At 39.0% G+C, this 19,656-nt stretch overlaps 1 protein-coding gene across 9 annotated transcripts in view; it reads right to left on the bottom strand.

Annotated features, from left to right (window-relative positions):
• DMD (dystrophin) overlaps positions 1-19,656 on the bottom strand; it is a 2,004,766-nt gene that overhangs the window by 1,285,594 nt on the left and 699,516 nt on the right. For all 9 annotated transcript variants that reach the window (XM_054005916.1, XM_054005912.1, XM_054005914.1 and 6 more), the window contains 2 exons: positions 5,695-5,883; positions 5,158-5,339 (listed from right to left, as the gene is read on the bottom strand). In XM_054005916.1, the coding sequence (XP_053861891.1) occupies positions 5,158-5,339; positions 5,695-5,883 (371 nt within the window). The remainder of the gene's footprint in view (positions 1-5,157; positions 5,340-5,694; positions 5,884-19,656) is intronic.

The following is a 19,656-nucleotide window of genomic DNA, read 5'->3' as shown; positions in this document are numbered from 1 at the left end:
TCATTCTAGATCAGTTGCAGTCTGATTTGCTTACAACATATTGTGATGAGGTGGACAAGCCCCACACAAGACTAGGGGAGTAAAGTAAAAACAATTTTCCCTGGAGACAGAGGTTGAAGCCAGTTCTGATCTACTGCCTAGTTAGCAGTATCAAACCTGGAGGAAGTGCCTTCTGGCCGGAGGGGGTGGAAAAATGAAGGATAATGCTTCTAAACTCAGCTACAGTGATGATCTTTGGCCTGAAGCAAAGAAAACCTGGGGGCTCAGCTGAGCCTCCAAACCTTAATAGATGGCATGGACCAAACTTTTTATCATCTTCATGTTCCTTTGTAAATAAAGTCAAGCTCCTGGAAGGGGCTTTACTTTGATCCATGCTCATACAGAGAATGTGGATTAAAAGCCACATTTCATTCAAATACTTAGGATTTCCTAATATATTTTTAGTTAAATCAAGATCATTTGTCAGGTGTTTTAGTATAAGTGTTAACTTTAGGATATTTTCTTCTTGTTATTTAGTAACTAAAAGTGTAATAGTCAATTATGTAAGCAGGAATATATACCCTAATATACCTATATATTAACCTACTCACTCTTGTCTTCACCATAACATTCTGCCTTTTGCTGCTCCTGCAATTAGCAGAATTGGGGCTAAGCGAGTCCTAGACAAAAAAATCTGAAGATGTGTAGCCACTGCTCCACTTTTTCAAAGTGCTGAGTGAGTGAATTCTGGTATGCTGCAGTATAGCATATATGTTTTAAACAATAATTTATACACAAAAACAATATTTGAACGTAATCGTGACTTAATCTGGACAAGACTGAGGTGGTGGTGATTGTCGGGAGCAACCAGATTATTTATCTGAGATTTGTGCATCTTTGTAACATTTGCAGCTTGAGGGTTTCGTTAGTGTGACAGAATGTACCTGTGTTCACACCCTGAATACTATTGTAATCATCTTTGTACAAAGTATGCTTTTGAAGTATCATTTGAAAACCTCATAATTCATTGGTCAATATTGTCCTGATAAAACGCATGTGGCAACATCGCATTTGAAGTTATAAGAGACCACTGCTTGGTCTTCTTAACACATGTTCCAAACTCAGGTTGGTGACTAGGTCTGCCTCGAACAAAGGAATGTGTGTTCTGCTTAATTTGCATTTAAGCAGTAAACAGAGTCATCAAGCAGGAAGGGAAACAAAAGAAGCTCCAATAGGTGAGGAAAAAGCAGCAGGGAACATCCTTTCCTATAGACATTCTGACTCCTGAATCTCAGCTGGAAATGTTTCCCAAGTGGCTAACTGACAGTATCAAAAGGAGGCATAAAAACTCCAACGACCCCTCCCTCTTTCTCATGCTGTCCTTCGATTCATGCACCAGAAGGAACAAAGGAAGCAGCCACTAAACTGGAGAAGGGATTCTGACCTAACGAGTTCGATCAGTAAGACTACTGAGAGCATATGGTTTGAAAAACTTTGCTTTGAATTTAACATAGATTGTTAAGGCACCAGTTGTGTTTTATCTTTATTTTTCTTATAATACTCACCTAAAATCTTGCTCTTTGTGGTTAAATAAACTTGTTTTATAATCCAGTGTGTTTAAACTGAACTGTCTATGAAACTCCATTTGGGGTAACAAGGTATGTGCATATTTCTATGAATGAAATATGGACTTTATATGAATTTGTATTATCCGGGAGAGGGCTGGGCAATACAAGACAAAATTTTCTGGGGGGAAATCTAAGACTAGCAGTATGTTGGTGTCACCCTGCTGTATAACCTTGACTTAAGAGCCAAGGTGTGGCTGGTTGGCTGCAGCACATACACAGACACAGCTGGGAGTGATTTGCATACTGGAGGCTGTTTGTGAGCAGTCCAGGCTGGAGACTATAGAAGTAACTCGAACCCCAAGTTAGGGGGCTGGGGTGACACAGCTACTCAAGAGTCTGGATTTTACCCTGGATATGTCAGTTAGAGATGCTAATCAAATAATAACAACTACCAAGATAGCTTTATTTTCATCTGCGCCTGGTCCTTGGATATGAATCTCTCTTTGTGATCCACATCTTTGTTACCTCCCAATTGGATTACAGCAACGTGCTCTGCAGAGGCCTATACTTGAAAACAGAGGTGGTGCAGAATACAACTATGAAGATTTTTAACTGCAGTATCATAGCATGAACACATGGTACTAGTGCTTTGGGATCTACACTGGCTGCAAACAGCCTTCCAGGTGGAGCTTAAACTATTGGTTTTGACCTATACCATCTTGAACATCCTTAGTGCCCATCCATCCTGCGGGTTTGCCTCCCCTCTCTGAGTTGGTATTAGCAGAAACACTAAAGTTGGAGACTCTTTGGTGAAGGAGCTGGTGGCAGAGCATTCTCTCCAAAGGCCCCTTGACTTTGTAAGTCCCACCATCCCATTGGGCTGAAATAAAACAAATGTATCATCCTGTCAGGACATGCTGCTACATCCAACCTTTTGATCAGGCAACTGCAGATATGGTTGTAAGCTGGATATTTTTTGGCAATTTGATTCAGTTAATAACATTTTTGCTACCTGGTAGTTGTATGTATTGCTGTGGGATTTTATTTTAATTTATTTTTAATTTTTGCAACTTGCCTGTAAATCATTGCAATGGCACATAGTGGTCTCATCTTGTATCTCTCTTTGAAGAAGTGCAGTGTATAAGGACGTGGACAAGAGAAACATGAAGACCATACATAGTTTAGAGATTCTCTGAGTAAGATACAGAATGGGATCCCATCTGTTGTGTTGTTGCTACAGTTAAATAAAAGGTTTCAGAGTAGCAGCCGTGTTAGTCTGTATCCGCAAAAAGAAGAACAGGAGTACTTGTGGCACCTTAGAGACTAACAAATGCATATGCATCCGAAGAAGTGGGCTGTAGTCCACGAAAGCTTATGCTCTAATAAATTTGTTAGTCTCTAAGGTGCCACAAGTACACCTGTTCTTCTTTTTTTAGTTAAATAAAAGTATTTAACTGAAATCTGTGACTTCCTGCTTCCATACTAGTAACAGAAAACAAAGTTCTTCATTTTAGCATTAAATCCCTGGTACAATAAAAGATCTGAGTAAACTGATATATTTTGCACTGCATATCAAATGTCACAAAAGCCAGCCTTTGACAGATTGCCATGAGTCATGAATCAAGGACCATCAGCTAATAATACTATGTCCCCATAACTGGAGTTTAACTTTTGGATAGAAGTTGGTTTCAGTTTTTTGTCAAAATTTCACTTGAACCAACATTTTCCAGCTAGCTCTACTCTTGGCACAGACAGAAGCAGTTTGCCACTTAAAGCACAACTGCTGTGACTGTCTCAGACACCTCTAGATACCAATGTAGGGTCCTTCTAGGACTTCACATATAATCACCAACACACTGAGCAATAAAGAAGCAAATATAGACCTCCAATCCCTGGTCTTATGTACTTACATCCAGTTGATTTTACTGATGAGAGCAGCTATAATCTACAGTAATTACTACTGTATTTCTATAAACACATTGGTAATGGTTAGTAGTTGTTTTTTTATTCTCCCCTTGATTCATTTTGGTAGAATAATAAATACATTATAACAGTAAAATATCTTACACTTCAGTTCCTGTTTTGTATAGAATCAATATGAAAACAGATAAGTTAAGTAAACAGAGCTCCATAAGACACAATATGACCAAAGTAAACTGTTCTGAAGTAGAGTTATTTTATGCAGAAGAGATTCAAGAGCGTCTCAGGAAATCAACAGATGGGGGGGGGGGGAGAAAAGATGAGAACCTGGACAATATCCAATCCCTCTGAACAATCTGAAAGGCAACTGTATTCTTTTTTAAAGGTTGAGGGAAGGAAACTTGCAGGGATATTTCCTCCTCCCATTTTTGCAATCATATTTCTGCTCCAATCCCCTCTATATCCCACATCAGCCTTCTCTGCTATACTATGCCCTACCTAATGTAAATGTTCTTGTACTGTATTGTGTATGGAAATCGAAATACAGAGAGTCAGAGTCCTGCAGCTAACCTATAACTCATTTTTCTACTCTTAATCCATTCTTCCTTTCTAAAGACTTCAATTCCCTGCCCTCTCACTCATTGTCTACCTCAAACCCTTCATCTTTTTCCTTCACCTCCCACTTAACATCTCATCACCTTACTTCTCCAACCCTTCAATTTTCTTGTGAGTCAAATGGTCCGTAGCTTTTCTGCTTTTAAGAAAATTATCATCATCCTTTTGATTTCAAGGTTTACATCCTGGCTTCATATAGTGCAAAGGTGTACATTTCTACCAAGCTAGCTAGTCTAATAGTTAATTTAACTTTAATATGAATACGTAGTAGTTAATTTTCTTTACTATGAATAAGAATTAAGTTACCAATATCATATCAGAACTTTGTCCTTATGTGTGTTAATAGATAGAAGAATAAAGGATCCCATTTTTAAATAACATATCCATTCTTATATTAAGTAGTACATGTGAACAAATAATAGTTATCATATTCTTTTATTATTGGCATTTCACCTCTCATTTTAACTCAAATCCCTTTCTTTCCTTTATTTAACCTATATTTAAGTATTAAAAGTATACAACATAAACATGAAATGCTTTAACCTACCATGATTTCACATGTCCAATAAGAAATCAGAATTGCCATAGGAACCAAGCTCAAACTACTTGACTAGTATAATGTGTTCTCAGAGCAATTCCTCTGAGAACAAATCTCAGCAACTTTTTGTTGACAATATCCATTTATTAGATTAAAAATGGATTAATATAGACTTGAAAAGTTCACACCCCCTGTCCAAAACTGGAAACCAGTTTTTCTGATAGAATAATTCCTATTCTATTGACTAAATGTTGTGTGCTGTTTGAGGAAATGTTCTGGAAAAAAATCCAGGATAGGTTGAATAAAGAGTATTTAAAATGATGCTAAAAGCTAAACTGTTGACAGCTTTCCATCTGTTCAACTTCCATTTTCAAATGAACACGAAAGTTTAGAGTTTGATGCACTTGAAATTGCAGATAAACTAAAATTTAGGATCAAGTATACATTTGCAAAGAAGTATCACCCTCTCACCCCTGTATTATTGCAATCTAAAAATTGTAACCCCCCCCCCCCCACACACACACACACATTACTTACTTGCTTTGTTTTTCCATGCTGGCTACCCTGAGACTTTCCCAACGAGAATTAAGCAGATTCATTTGTTCTTGGATTTCATTTTCTTCATCATCTGAAAGCTTCCCAACTGTTATAAGTTGACTCCCCACTTGCAAAACATTACCAACACGTCCCTGGTGAGCTGTTAATTCCATCATAAAGCCCTGAAAATAAAAGAAAAGTAAATCTTAACTAAGATTACAAGGAAGAGGGATACTTTGTAGAAATATCTTCAATTGCACATATTTTCAAAAACAAATTAAGTTGGTTTAAAAATTCATTTTAACTTTGTAACCCAATGTAAAAATAAACACCTTCACCTTGTGTAAGAGGCAAAGTCTCCAGTGCTAAATTTAAAGTCTCCAAAACCAAATGGAAAAGGAAAGAACAGGGACTGACAATAGCACTGGTGAAAATTTTATGATTTTGATCTTAATGTACCATACAAATAGATGAACACCAATTAATAGATGATGAAGTGTTTGCACTGGTTTCTCAGTCTCTGTGGTTCACATATACCTCGTGGGTGTGAAACTGCTCTTTGACTTCTTCTACATCACTGGATATATCTCCTTGTGCTTGTAATGCATCTTCAGTAGAGAGAAGCCATGTGAGTACTTCTTCTAAAGCTGTTTGGTAGCTGTCCAGGTCCACTTCTACCTCCATCAGTGAACTGCCAAATGACCTGTCTTCAGGAGTGTCCAAATACTGATCAAAAATAAAAATAAGAATTTTGTCTTAAGCAGAGGCTAATTGCATAAACAGCTACATTAGATGACTAAATAGAATGCTATCCTCTTAATTCTATAGAACAATCCTATTTTTTACATAAGAACTTTGATAAAGGGAGGATCTGGTGCAATGTAAAGGTGACTATTTGAAGTCAGTAAAGTAAGGACTATGAAAAAAATCAGCTAAATTCAGAAACAGACTAAATGAATGTTTTGTCCTAGAGCTCATGTTTTTCTACATTTAGAATAGTTATTACACATGACATCAATAGTTAAAGTTACACGTATGGTGTATTCTTCAGTCAGTATTTTAAATAGTTTTTTTTCCCCTCATGTCTACTTTTATCAACTGTCTAGCATCAGTCATTTAACATGGAGACAGCACTTTTCTCTTTAGAATGACAGAAATATTTAATTTCTATAGCATCTTGCATAACTACACCATCCTAAATGCTTTGCACAGCAGTGAACTGCATGTTGGTACTGTATCACCAGCATGCAGACAAACTGATGCAAATGCAATGTTAAACACTTTTAAATATTTTTTAAAATATATGCAATGGTGGGTTAGACTAATCTGCAGAGTATCATTTATCCAAGACCACGTTATAAAGTTCACACAAGTCACCAGACCAAAAAAAAGTAATCTGGGACTATTATTATTCATTTTCCCCCCTAGGGCCACCCACACATCTGCTCTGAGTCAAGTGCCATTTACAAGCAAATACTTCATGCCACCATGCTGCAGGTTACAGAGAGAGCGAACAGTAACAAGCAACATTAAGTAGTCATTGTCCCTTTCACCCACTCCACTGGAGAAACCGTTATGAGACCAAGGTAAGAAATAAGGGCCTTGCTGAAGATGGTTTCACCTAATTAGTGAACAAGCTGTAGAGAAGGAAAAAATAAATCTGCTAGCAAGTTAGGACAATAATGATTTGTTTTCATCTTGCTTTTATCATGATGGATTCCAAAGGTCTTTTAATAGAGTACTATATAGTAATCACTTCTACTGACATGCAGACATCTATGGCAGCATTAAGAGATACGAACTGCTTAAACTATGCACAGTGGTTTAGGATTGAAAGTGAAGGCTTCCTTATCCAACTGAAATTAAGGGGGGAATTTAAAGTAGGCAGAATGCAATTATTCAGATTGAAATTTGGCAGATCCACCCTCATAAAAAGTGCCAAAGGATCTTCACAGAAAACAAATGGTTAATGTAACTTTGGCATTGCATCCTAGCAAAAAAAGACAGCACCAGTAATAAGCTGTCAATATTTTATGAAGAGGATCCCACAGACATTTCCCTCAGTAATGTGTGAAAACCCTATGTTTCAGAGGCATATGCCCAGCAAGAAAGCAGAGGCAAACAACTGATTAGTTTGTTTTCCAGCTTCAACAAAATACTATCTCATAACAGAGGAAAGAGGTAATAAGTAAGTATCCAAACAATTCAAGCTACCAACTAGCCCTGATAGTGCTTATCTTATACATATCAAGATATCACATCCCAAGTTGAAATGATGCAGGAAGGTAATCTTTGTTTGCAGTAATGAGTCTCTATGAAAAGAGATAATTTATCATCATTATTATATCAGCAGTTACTCTCCTCTTTCTGTGAAAATGTGGAATATTCCCATCTCACCTGTGAAGCATTAGAGAAATATATCAAATTCTAGTGAAATGGAGGAGAGACACTAAGGTTATCATATTTGTACCATCAGAGATCTGCGGTCAAAGGGTTAGTTACAACATACTGGACAAGTTTCCCACCTGACAACTCTTCCCTCCATAGATCCAAAATGAATTATTTTCTGATCTGTGTTAAAAGGGCAGAATTTAAAAATGCACTGTCAACTCCTACTCCACTGAAAGGATATTTTTGAAAGCAAAGTGTTCCTAGTCATTTTGATCAAACTTCTTCCTCATTCTCTCAGTTTCCCATAAATATTTCATGAAACAGAAAATATTGACTTTGATTTCAGGGTCAATAGGTGATCTTCATATAGTAGAGTCAAAACAAAATGACAGCTCCAGCCACACACAACCCAAAAGATAACTGGTCACACTTGAACCACATTCAAACCTCAACATAAAGAGGAGGAAGAAGTTGAGCAGGTAATTGGCATGTGGTGGACCACAGAGGTCACCCTGACCCCAGGGAACTGGAAAGTGTGGTTTAGGGCAGACTGTATTAGAATTGTGAGCTATCACTGTAAGAATCGGTGTGTGTGTGTGTTAGGGTGACCAGATGTCCCGATTTTATGGGGACAGTCCCGATTTTGGGGTCTTTTTCTTATATAGGATCCTACTATCCCGATTTTTCACACTTGTGTGTGTGTGTGTGTGTGTGTGTGTGTGTGTGTGTGTGTGTGTGAGTGAGAGAGAGAGAGAGAGAGAGAGAGAGAGGGGAAAACAGTTCTGGTCCTGCTTGCAGGCTAGGGGAAGCTTTGCAGAGAACTATGCAAGCATCAGTCATTTAACATGGAGACAGCTTACAATAAGGTAAGGCAAGTTGTGCCTCTTTTAGAGAGCAGCCTGCTTTTTGTCTCTGTTTTTGGGTTCTTGCACATGATCGTTCTGAATTCTTAGAAACAAAGTAGTGTTACATTGCAAACTTCCAGCAAGAGCATTCAATATTTTTATTTAACTTCTGTGTGTATGCTGTGTAACATAACACAAACCAGCTAGCTGTTCAATCAGGGCCACACAGGGGACAAGACAGTCTCACTTCCTGCACTGGCTGACCTCGAAAGAAGGAGGATTTCTCATGCACGGTGGAAAGAGCCTCGATGTCCTCTTCCTTGCTGGCCCAAGCAGATGTCCCACCCTAGCAAGTAAGGTGGACATGTGTCATTTTTGTGCTCATAATTTTCCTTCAGAGCTTAGCCAGAAACAGATTGGGAAGGGCTGAAATGCTGCATATATGTCTATTTTTTCCCTGACTAGCTGGCGCCAATAGTAGCAGGAAGTTCTAAAGATCTCATAGAAAAGTCTGCTTTCATGAGACTTCCAACCCATTTTTTTTCCAGACTCAGGAAGAGTTTTTTGACAGTTTGAAAAGCATCCCAATTTTTCAGTTTTTCTCCAAAGGGAACCCAGACTATAAACCCTTTGAGTTTCACTCATCCCTACTAGACATGTTAAAAAAAAAATCTGCAAAAGTACTGTAAAAAGGACTCACATTTAAGGACTTGGAATATGAAGAGAGGAAGATTAGAAGACCCCAAGGACTATTAATGTTTAAATTAAAGTTTTAGGAGAAAGAATGGAAGACCTATGACCTTCAGACACTTTGAAAATCAGGCAGGCTTGGTAGCTGTTTCAATTGATTCACAGAGCTTAAAGATGGAAAGGATAGTCCCACCTGCTTTGAGCTTCTGCTTGAAATATTTTGAACGTCTCTCCGACTATTGTATGATACATGATCCCAAAGTAAAAAAAGAACAGACTTGTGTCAGTAAGCACTCCAGAGTATTTCACAGAGTTCATAAGCAGAATTTCTTACTTTCAAAAATAATTTTATCCCTAAACACTTAGGGTCCAATTCACCACCCTCACTCACATTGCATAGTTTCTTCCTCTACAAGCAGTCTCTTTGGGAAGATTGTGCTACTCCCCCCGCCTCTCTCTCTCTCTCTCTCTCTCTCTCTCACACACACACACAGCATTCCACTGTAAAGGTTTGCTTTGATATCCGCATTCATGCAGCAATTGCAAAACAATGACAAGAGTGGCCACTTGACATCAGGGGATTATGGGACGTTTCTGGAGGCCGATCAGAGTGCAGTAATGCAACACCTTGTTCACACTGACGCCTGGGCGTTTCACCCAAGGCGCACCAAGCATTATGCTTCTCGCTGAGGTGGATTACCAGGAGCACTCTAACCACGGAATCAGAGCGCTCTAAGTGCCTTGCCAGTGTGGACGGGTCGTGAGTTAGGGCGCCTGTGGCTGCTTTAATGCGCTCTATCTTGCAAGCATAGCCAAGCCCTAAGTACATTTCCCAGACCTAAATTTAAATTTATAAAGATCTCTGTGTGGTCAAAAGCTTGTCTCTCTCACCAACAGAAGTAGATGGAATAAAAGATATTACCTCACCCATCTTGTCTCTCTAATTACCTAACAATTGTCATTAATTTCCTCAGTGTACTAAGAATCATTCTAGTGGATAGTTTTCAGGAGCAGTCATTGCATGCAGTGTACTATATGATCAGTTGGCCTCTTAAAAAAAATACCGTTAACTTAAAGGAAATTGCACTTTTCATTTTAAAAATATGCCACCAATATTAACTAACAAATCCTCACAGCAGACATTGTAAAATAGACATCATCATCACATATTTCATTGAGAGGCAACATGGTCCCATAGGTAGAGCATGAGACTGGGATTCAGGAGACCTTGATTCTAATCCTAGTTTGCCACCAATCAGCTGTGTGATGCTGGGCAAATCACTTCACCTGTCTGCGTTTCTCATTCATTTATCTAAACTCTTTGTGACATGGACTTACTCTTGCTGTGCATTTGTACAGTCTGGTACAAGAGGTCATGATCTTGGATTAGTCATGTTACTACTGTAAGACAAATAAATGTGATGGGAATAAATAAATGGAATGGAACTTGAAAAATAACACTAACACATTATACCTTAAAATGTTTATAACAGTCAGGGCCAGGAAGGTGGGGAATTGTGAAAGAACATGTCCTTATTTGAATGTTTTTCTTTTTGAATCCTATTTAAATAGAAAGCTTGTGTCCAAACCCACCATACTGTCATTTCTATTTTGTTAGAAAAAATAGCTGAAGTAAATAAGCAAGCTTTTCTTTACAGAACAGGACATGTCCTCACCATTTCAACTGACTGATTCTGTTTTTGGATGCACACCCTTTATAGAGCTGTCACAGCGTAAGCACAAATGAAAAATGACTATAATGAAATACTATAGTGCTGAGTGCGGAATCTCCCCCCCCCCCAAAAAAAAAAAAAATACAGTCCAATGAAATCTTTACTAAATGGAGCAGAAATATTGTATGAATTAGAATCTTTAACATTCGCAATTCATCAGGACACAGAACCACCACAAGAGATTCAAACTCACATAAAGACTCTCCGATGAATCCAAACTTACTAAGGGCCTATTTCTAAATACTTAATTTTGAATGGTCTCCTCAGCTTCAAAGGATCTTAAATTACATAGTATACCAATGTACTATCCCTGCTCTCCCCATTTTTGTGTTTAAAAAGGAGGGACAAAAACAATATTACTTGCCAGTTTCATTCTATGCTCAGTGGGAAAGAAAAGGGTAACACTGTTGGTAATAGGAATGGAGAGGTGTTACAAAATTCTGACTTCTATGGCTATCCACAGGTGATGGATCTAGTATGGAAATTATTAAACCCTAAAAAAAAAAAATGCTTTAAGTTTAGTGAGAGTGAATGTCTTCAGTCAAAAATCAACATTCACATATTCTGAGAGCAGTTTCTGTTCTCCATCTGTGCATCTTTAAGTTCTCCCCAATGTGACTGCAAGTCTCTCTGAATGTACCAGTTAAGTTGGTATCGGGACTGAATAACACATCAATGTGAATTTGAAAGCTGACCCTGGGACATGTTAATTTTAATTTCAATTAAACACCGCTTTCCTAGCACAATCAAAAGTTATGAATTATAATGAAAAGTTATCAATCCTCACTGGGTAAAATTATTTTTCCATACTTTTATAGAAACATAAAAAAGTAAAAGATAGGTAATTATACAGCTAATTACTTATATTTAATTGACCTTGGGCATGGTACTGTTCAACTTTCAAATACATTATAAGTATTTACTTTTATGCCTTTGTGAATATATTATAGTAACTCTAAAACACTTTGCAAGATGGTTTTTTGAAGATATATTGTATTTCATCTTTTATCATTTGTACAAAAATGAAAAAAAAACATTTACTTTTATCCATTGATGCCCGTTATTATTATTCTTCACTCCCCGAAATTTAACTCTGATGATCAGTGTCTCTCATATCTCACATTGGAGAAAGTGCAAGATGGTGGGAGGTAATATAAGAATGTCACAAACAGTTTACAAATACTGACTGTAGTAAATTTGAATTCCTCAAACATGATTCATATAGATACAACAGTTTTGATTGACCCCAAGTTACTGGCAGACTAGCCAGCCAAACATCCATAATTGGGCTTGCTCAGAAAAAGTAGAGCAACCAGCTCTTTGCTAGAGCTGGTCAAAAAAAAAAAAAAAAAAACTTTAAAAAGAACCATCTTCCATCAGAGAAAATAGTTCTAATGAAATCAAAGTGGCTTTATGAAGTTGTGTTGTTTGTCTGGCTATACCAAAAGGAGGATAGGAGACGTACAATATGGGTTTAATCAGGCTGCAACTCTATTATTAGATGCCTGGGACTAGCCGGCAGATAAGCCTGCTCTGTGTAAAAGGGAGCTTCAGGAACAGGGCTGCCCCTTTTAAACCCTTCATTCTCAGGAGATGAGTCAGTGACCACACTGACCCCTCCTTTATTTTTGGAACAGTTTTCCTGTCCCCCTCCCCAGCCATAAAGCACTGTTCTCTTCATTTGGCCAGCTGTGGTCATTAAGAGAAAAATGGGGGGGGTCCCAACAATGTCAAAGCATTTTGCAACAAAGACTTTCTTTAAAATGTTTATATTACATATAATATTTTAAAAGTAAACAAAAAAATTGATGGATCCGGATTTTGGGGGGGGGGGCAGGGGATGGGAGGTGGATTTCCTTTCATGGAGAACTTTGAAGTTTTGGGGTTGCATTTGTTAGTTAAAATGAAACCAAATTTCAAGAGCTCAATCTTTTGTACAAAGGATTTTCCCTTCTCTCCTCAGTTCTATTCTTCTGCACAGAAAGCCCTGTAGTACCTCCCAAACTGACTGGTAACACAATACAGTGGAATGAAATCTGATATATTTAGAGGCTGATCCTGTCTCTGTTGCAGGAAATTAACTTCAGTGGGTCTCTGCATAGGCAAAGGGGTCCCCAAGGAATCAATTCTGAAGCACATAGAGGAGAGGAAAGTGATCAGGAACAGTCAGCATGGATTCACCAAGGACAAGTCATGCCTGACTAACCTAATTGCCTTCTATGAGGAGGTAACTGGGTCTGTGGATGAGGGGAAAGCAGTGGATGTGTTATTCCTTGACTTTAGCAAAGCTTTTAATACAGTCTCCCACAGTATTCTTGCCAGCAAGTTAAAGTAGTATGGACTGGATGAATGGACTATAAGGTGGATAGAAAGCTGGCTAGATCGTCGGGCTCAATGGGTAGTGATCAACAGCTCCATGTCTAGTTGGCAGCCGGTTTCAAGCAGAGTGCCCCAAGGGTCGGTCTTGGGTCCAGTTTTGTTCAATATCTTCATTAATGATCTGGAGGATGGCGTGGACTGCACTCTCAGCAAGTTTGCGGATGACACTAAACTGGGAGTAGTGGTAGATACGCTGGAGGATAGGGATAGGATACAGAGGGACCTAGACAAATTAGAGGATTGGGCCAAAAGAAACCTGATGAGGTTCAACAAGGACAAGTGCAGAGTCCTGCACTTAGGACGGAAGAATCCCATGCACTATTACAGACTAGGGACCGAATGGCTAGGAAGCACTTCTGCAGAAAAGGACGTATGGGTTACAGCAGACGAGAAGCTGGATATGAGTCAACAGTGAGCCCTTGTTGCCAAGAAGGCTAACGGCATTTTGGGCTGTATAAGTAGGGGCATTGCCAGTAGATAGAGGGACGTGATCGTTCCCCTCTATTTGACATTGGTGAGGCCTCATCTGGAGTACTGTGTCCAGTTTTGGGCCCCACACTACAAGACGGATGTGGAAAAATTGGAAAGAGTCCAGCAGAGGGCAACAAAAATGATTAGGGGGCTGGAGCACATGACTTATGAGGAGACGCTGAAGGAACTGGGATTGTTTAGTCTGAAGAAGAGAAGAATGAGGGGGGATTTGATAGCTGCTTTCAACTACCTGAAAGGGGATTCCAAAGAGGATGGATCTAGATTGTTCTCAGTGGTACCTGATGATAGAACAAGGAGTAATGGTCTCAAGTTGCTGTGGGGGAGGTTTAGGTTGGATATTAGGAAAAAAACTTTTTCACTAGGAGGTGGTGAAGCACTGGAATGGGTTACCTAGGGAGGTGGTGGAATCTCCTTCCTTAGAGGTTTTTAAGGGCAGGCTTGACAAAGCCCTGGCTGAGATGATTTAGTTGGGAATTGGTCCTGCTTTGAGCAGGGGGTTGGACTAGATGACCTCCTGACGTCCCTTCCAACCCTGATATTCTATGATTCCATCCACCTGCAGTTCATTGCAGGAAATGGGTTTATGAGCATGTTGAGAGTTTATCTGTTTCAACATGATCTGTGCAGGGTTCCTGTCTGTTTCAGGGGAACTTAAGTTATGGAACAGAACAAAAGGGCAAGAAAAACCAAATAAAATAAATAAGACCAGATAATGTTTATGGGAATGTGTGAAAGGGACATTTATCTCAACAGTTTTCTCTAGTTTAGGAAGTTATCAAAACCAGGTATTATTTTTTATTACATTATATTATATCCTCACATATTCTACTCCTCCCTTCCCTTCAATATGCCAACTGCTGCTGTTTCTTTCCTGTAATCCCTTCGGACACATTCCATTGTGATGCCTGAGAGGCAACTGGGTTCCCAAACCTTGGGCTGCAGCCTGAGCCCTTACGTCTACATTGCAATTAGACAGCCTCACCACCCGAGCACTGTGAGCCCAAGTCAGCTGGCACGGGCCAGCCTCAAGTTTTTAATTGCAAGGTACACATCTCTTTAAGGTTTCATTTACCAAAGTGACACCCACACATCATGCAAAGTATGGAACAGAGACTAGCCGAGCACCGCCAGTACTCTCACTAGGTATAGCAGGGACTGGGAGAGGACTGCAAGGTGTTTATAAAAATAATTCTTTGAAAAGCACAAAAGTAAGAGGAAGGGATAAAGGGAGTGAGGAAGATCAAGATGGGAAAAAAAGGTAAAATAAATTAAAAAAAAATTAGAACAAGAAATTAAGAAGCCCAAAGATACTCGACAATCAGAAGTAACTAAAAACAAAAAAACTAAATATTACAAAAAATTAAACAGAGTTAGAAAACCCAAATCTACACAATAAAAGGAAGCAAAGTTATTGAATCTGATATGGGACAGATGAACCATAGATCAGAATTTATGACCCAGAGTTCTATACAAAAGGGAATATTAAAAAGAGAGTGAAAGAGTGTTTCTCTAGTTTCATTTTTAAAAAAAAATCATCTTTAATTAACTCTTCCCAAAGGAACCAAGACCAGAAAATTTCTATTGTCAAAAGAAGCTAGTATTTTTGGTTTCTTCTGAAGTAGGCATTACTGGAGTTGAAGTTGCTGTCAGAGAATGCATCTGATGAACTGGGTTTTAGCTTATGTCCAAATAAGTTTGTTAGTCTCTAAGGTGCCACGAGGACTTCTCGTTGTTTTTGCTGATACAGACTAACACGGCTACCCCTCTGAAACCTTTCAGAGGATTGTTTGTTTGTTTTAATTTTAAACAAACCTGGCAAGAACAGCTTCAACCCAGCTGGGAGTACTTCAAAAAGGTAGAGAAATAGGTTATGGGACCCAGTCAGGAATCAAAAATACTGGTTTCAGCTTTTTATTCTTTATTAATTTAAATAAATGTAAATTCTAAAATGCATAAATATCTTTAAGAAATGGATATTTTAAAACTGATTATTCTCCAAATAGCTCTGAAACATAACCAGGTTATTAAGTTTAATCAGAATTAAAATCTGTAAGTAGAATATCTATTAAAAGTAATAAATAGGATAATGCACAATAGGATCTATAGGCAGGTTATATGCCTACCACCAGAGAACTCATTCAGTTACCTAGGTAGGCATTGCATTTTTACTGATAGAAATGTCATATTAGGGACAGCAGACTCAAAGATCATATTCATTCTTCTTTCTCTACAGAGACACAGACAAAACAGGGAAAAATCCACTGAAATTGTAGGTATTTTTGCCAAACAAGCCCTACAGGATTCAGGATCAAATCCACAGAAGGAAAGATAGAATAGTAAAAGAGGAGAAAAATTACACAGTAAACCACAGTTTTATTTTGTAGGGAGTTTAGTGCTCCTGTTTATGTGATAAGGATGCAATTGTTATAAATTCCATGTATACCAATTATAAAATACATGTGTCATCTTGATTTCTCCATCTCTCACAGTCACCCAGGGCAGCAACTTTGATGGCATAACAGAGACTATTCTCTCTCTTTTCTACCACAATTTGTATCTGGTTCTTTTGTTATATTACCTTCCTCCACAACTCTACCACCAAATTCCTGGTGCTTGCCACAGCATCTCTTGCCTTTAACTATAGCAACCATCTTGCTGACTCTAGCATGTGTCCCTTACCTCTGTCTCTTCTCCAATAAACTGCTGATGCCTATCAACTCCCCTACCTCTCCCCCCAACCCTCCTGAGTCCCTCCAACAGCTTCAGCAGTAAGACATTTAGGCATGTTATTCACCTTTAAGGATTTTCATAGCTCTATTCCTGCCTATGTATAACTCCTTTTCCTACTGCCTCCTTTCTAGAGACTACATACTGCTGAAGTAGGTGGCTTTGTTTCCTTCTGCAAGCATCTCTGTGCCTGGAAAATTCTTCTTGAATCTGTTGGCCTGCTACCTCAATCTCCTCCTCAAAATTCCTTCTTAAGATTTAATTATTTCAGTTCGCCTTTCGTTGATGACCCCTTAACCTAGTCTTCATGTTGCATTTTACCCACTTATCCTGATAGAGAAAAATGCTGGCAACCATATGGTTTGCTATAGTGCTCAGCATTCCTGTATCTAAATTTGGTCTGGAAGTCCATAATGGATTAGAGGGACTTTCCAGTCTTTCTCTCTTTCTTCAATGTTCTGCCTAGTGTAGTGTGTGAATATTATTTATCATTCTGGTGACAGTGGAAACATTTATCAAAGAGAAAGACCTTGAAGAATGTCCTAAAGATCATCAGACTTTGAATTAATCTAATCTCCTCTGGAAGTTTAACAATGAAGTCTTGTCACTCAAGAGTGCCACTGGAGCCCAGATTTGTTACCCTTCTGGACAAAGCTGTCTTTTTTTTTTTTTTCTGAGAGACTGGTGTGGAGGATGTGTTCTGTAACACATAGGGATGGGCTGTTTAGATATGGCGATATTATATCTTATGATGGTGGGTAAATATAAATGTCAGAGTTCGGAGAGAAATTTATTTAATTTATAATGTTTATAGTGTTTGTTTTGAATTTTATAAATGTATCTATACATTATACTAAACACCTTATTGTAACATTCATCTTCATATTATTTGTCATACTCAGTGGTGTCAAGGACCTGATACTGAAGGCTTTCTCCACAAAGAACTCCCATGGATGGGAATGGGTGTTCTGCATTGAGAGAACCTGTAACATTATAAGAGTCTCGGTCAGGGACATGGCACTTGACAGACAAGTCTGTAAGCAGCAACTACATGTATGAAAATGTTTTCCGGCAGAGTAGATTTTACTAGTGACACATTCAGCATATAAAAAGAACAAAATGACAGCTAACAATAGGCATTTCTACAAGATCTAGTTCCTATAACTTCTGATAAACAGGACTAGCAAAATTATCTTCTATAGTGCCATCTGTTGACTCCTATTAATATGACCAGAACCATTTTAAAAAAAATCTTAAAAAGCTTAGATTCACCTTCTAAGCATCCAAAGAAGGCACTCCAACCTCCTAAAATTTGCCTTTTATATTAACCAAGGAACCCAGAAACAGATAAAATAAAATAAAATACACTGAAAAAAAACTACACTATAGTTTTTTCAAACAGGGGAGGATGGAACACAGTTCTAAAGAAGTAAATATTTTTTCTGTTTTTCCCTGAAGGGCTGGTATTGCTTTCCATTACTGCCTCACTAATGCCTAGCTATCACAATATATTTTCAGTAGAGGTAGAGAAGATGAGGGAGACCAAAGACTTATTTTATTCTCTATAGCCCTAAGCAACACACTGTCAACAGTCTTCAATGAAAACAAGATGCAACACACAGTGATGTGCCAGCTGTAATATTTTAATACAAAACGATGGTAACTGCAGAGCCCCCAGATAGTTATAGATGACCGAGCCATTGAGTTTAAAGCCAGAAGGGCCACTAGATCTAGTCTGACCTCCTGTATATCACAGGCCATCAACACCATCCAGCACCCGCACACTAAATCCAACAACTGAAATTAAACCAAAGTTATAGTCCATAGATTAGACTAGACTATTATGTGCCTCAGGCAGAGAATAAGAAGGATTGGGGTGTATCAGTGCCCAAGGCCCCTGTAATGGCAAGGAAATGGCTAAGTGAGATATTGCAATGGCAAGGAAATGGTTAAGTGAGATATAACCAGATAATCCTGGAAAGTGACCCTCACCCACACACTGCAGAGGAAGGCAAAAAAACCCTCACCCACACACTGCCAATTCCTTCCTGACCCCACATAGAGTGATGAGTTAGACTCTGAGGATGTCAGCAAGAACCAGCCAGCCAGGCACTTGAGAGAGAGAAAGAATGCTCCATGCACATCAAAGCCCCGGCCTTCCCTGTTCAATGTCCCATCTCCAGCCATGGCCATTGCTGATATTTCAAAGGAAGGAGACTAAAAAAAACCCAATATAATGCATCTATATAGTTTATTTATTTATTTATTTTACATATTTGTAAATAGCAGGATTTTTTAAAAACAACTTCAGTCTTGCCAAACCCTATGATACTATGTGACAAGACTTTCTTCTAACAATGAACTGTATTAGAATATCAAAAATTGTATTGCCCTCCAGGGGCGGCTCTAGCTTTTTTGCCTCCCCAAGCACGGCAGGCAGGCCGCCTTTGGCGGCCTGCCTGCGGGAGGTCCGCCGGTCCCGCAGCTTTGGCGTACCCACCGCTGAATTGCCGCCGAATCCACGGACCTCCCGCAGGCATGCCACCAAAGGCTACCTGACTGCCGCCCTCCCAGGGACCGGCATGGCGCCCCCCGCGGCTTGCCGCCCCAGGCAAGCGCTTGGAGCACTGGTGCCTGGAGCCGCCGCTGTTGCCCTCTATCTAAAGCCTTGCCCACTTCCCTCCTGACTTGCTTCTGGATATAGATTTGAAGACCCAGTCTCACAATCCTACTATTATTAAAAAAAAACTTCCAGGGAAACATGTTTTCTAACATACAAACACCCTTTGCTTTTAAAAAAGAAAGTTAACTTTGCTATTATGTAAGACACCCAAATTCAAGGATTTACATGAAAAATTTGATACACCAACTGTTTCATGCTGCTTGGCCAGGACTTTTCCTTTCAGATGGAGACTTAACCACCACGATCCATGTCTGCCACGTCCTGATTGGGTTACTGGAATACAATCTACATGAGCTGCCTAAGGACTATGGGGAAACTTCAGCTGCTGCAGAATGTAGCCACCAAATGTCAGGGAACACAGTCCCGATCACAGATGTAATAATGTCCTCTGTTTCCATATCCAGTTTAAGCTTTCAGTTTTAATCTTTCGCGCCCTAAATCATTTGAAGTTGGGACACATCTCTTCTTGGGCGATTCGGTGAAAATCAAAGTCAGCAAATGTGTTCAAGCTAACAAGGCAGAGCAGGAGAAAGGGCATTTTCAGTGAGGGGTCTTAACT

The sequence above is a fragment of the Malaclemys terrapin genome, chromosome 1 (genome assembly GCF_027887155.1).
Source record: "Malaclemys terrapin pileata isolate rMalTer1 chromosome 1, rMalTer1.hap1, whole genome shotgun sequence".
Classification (NCBI taxonomy): domain Eukaryota; kingdom Metazoa; phylum Chordata; order Testudines; family Emydidae; genus Malaclemys; species Malaclemys terrapin.
The sequence above is the reverse complement of the archived record's forward strand: the minus strand, read 5'-3'. Positions and strand labels throughout refer to the sequence as shown.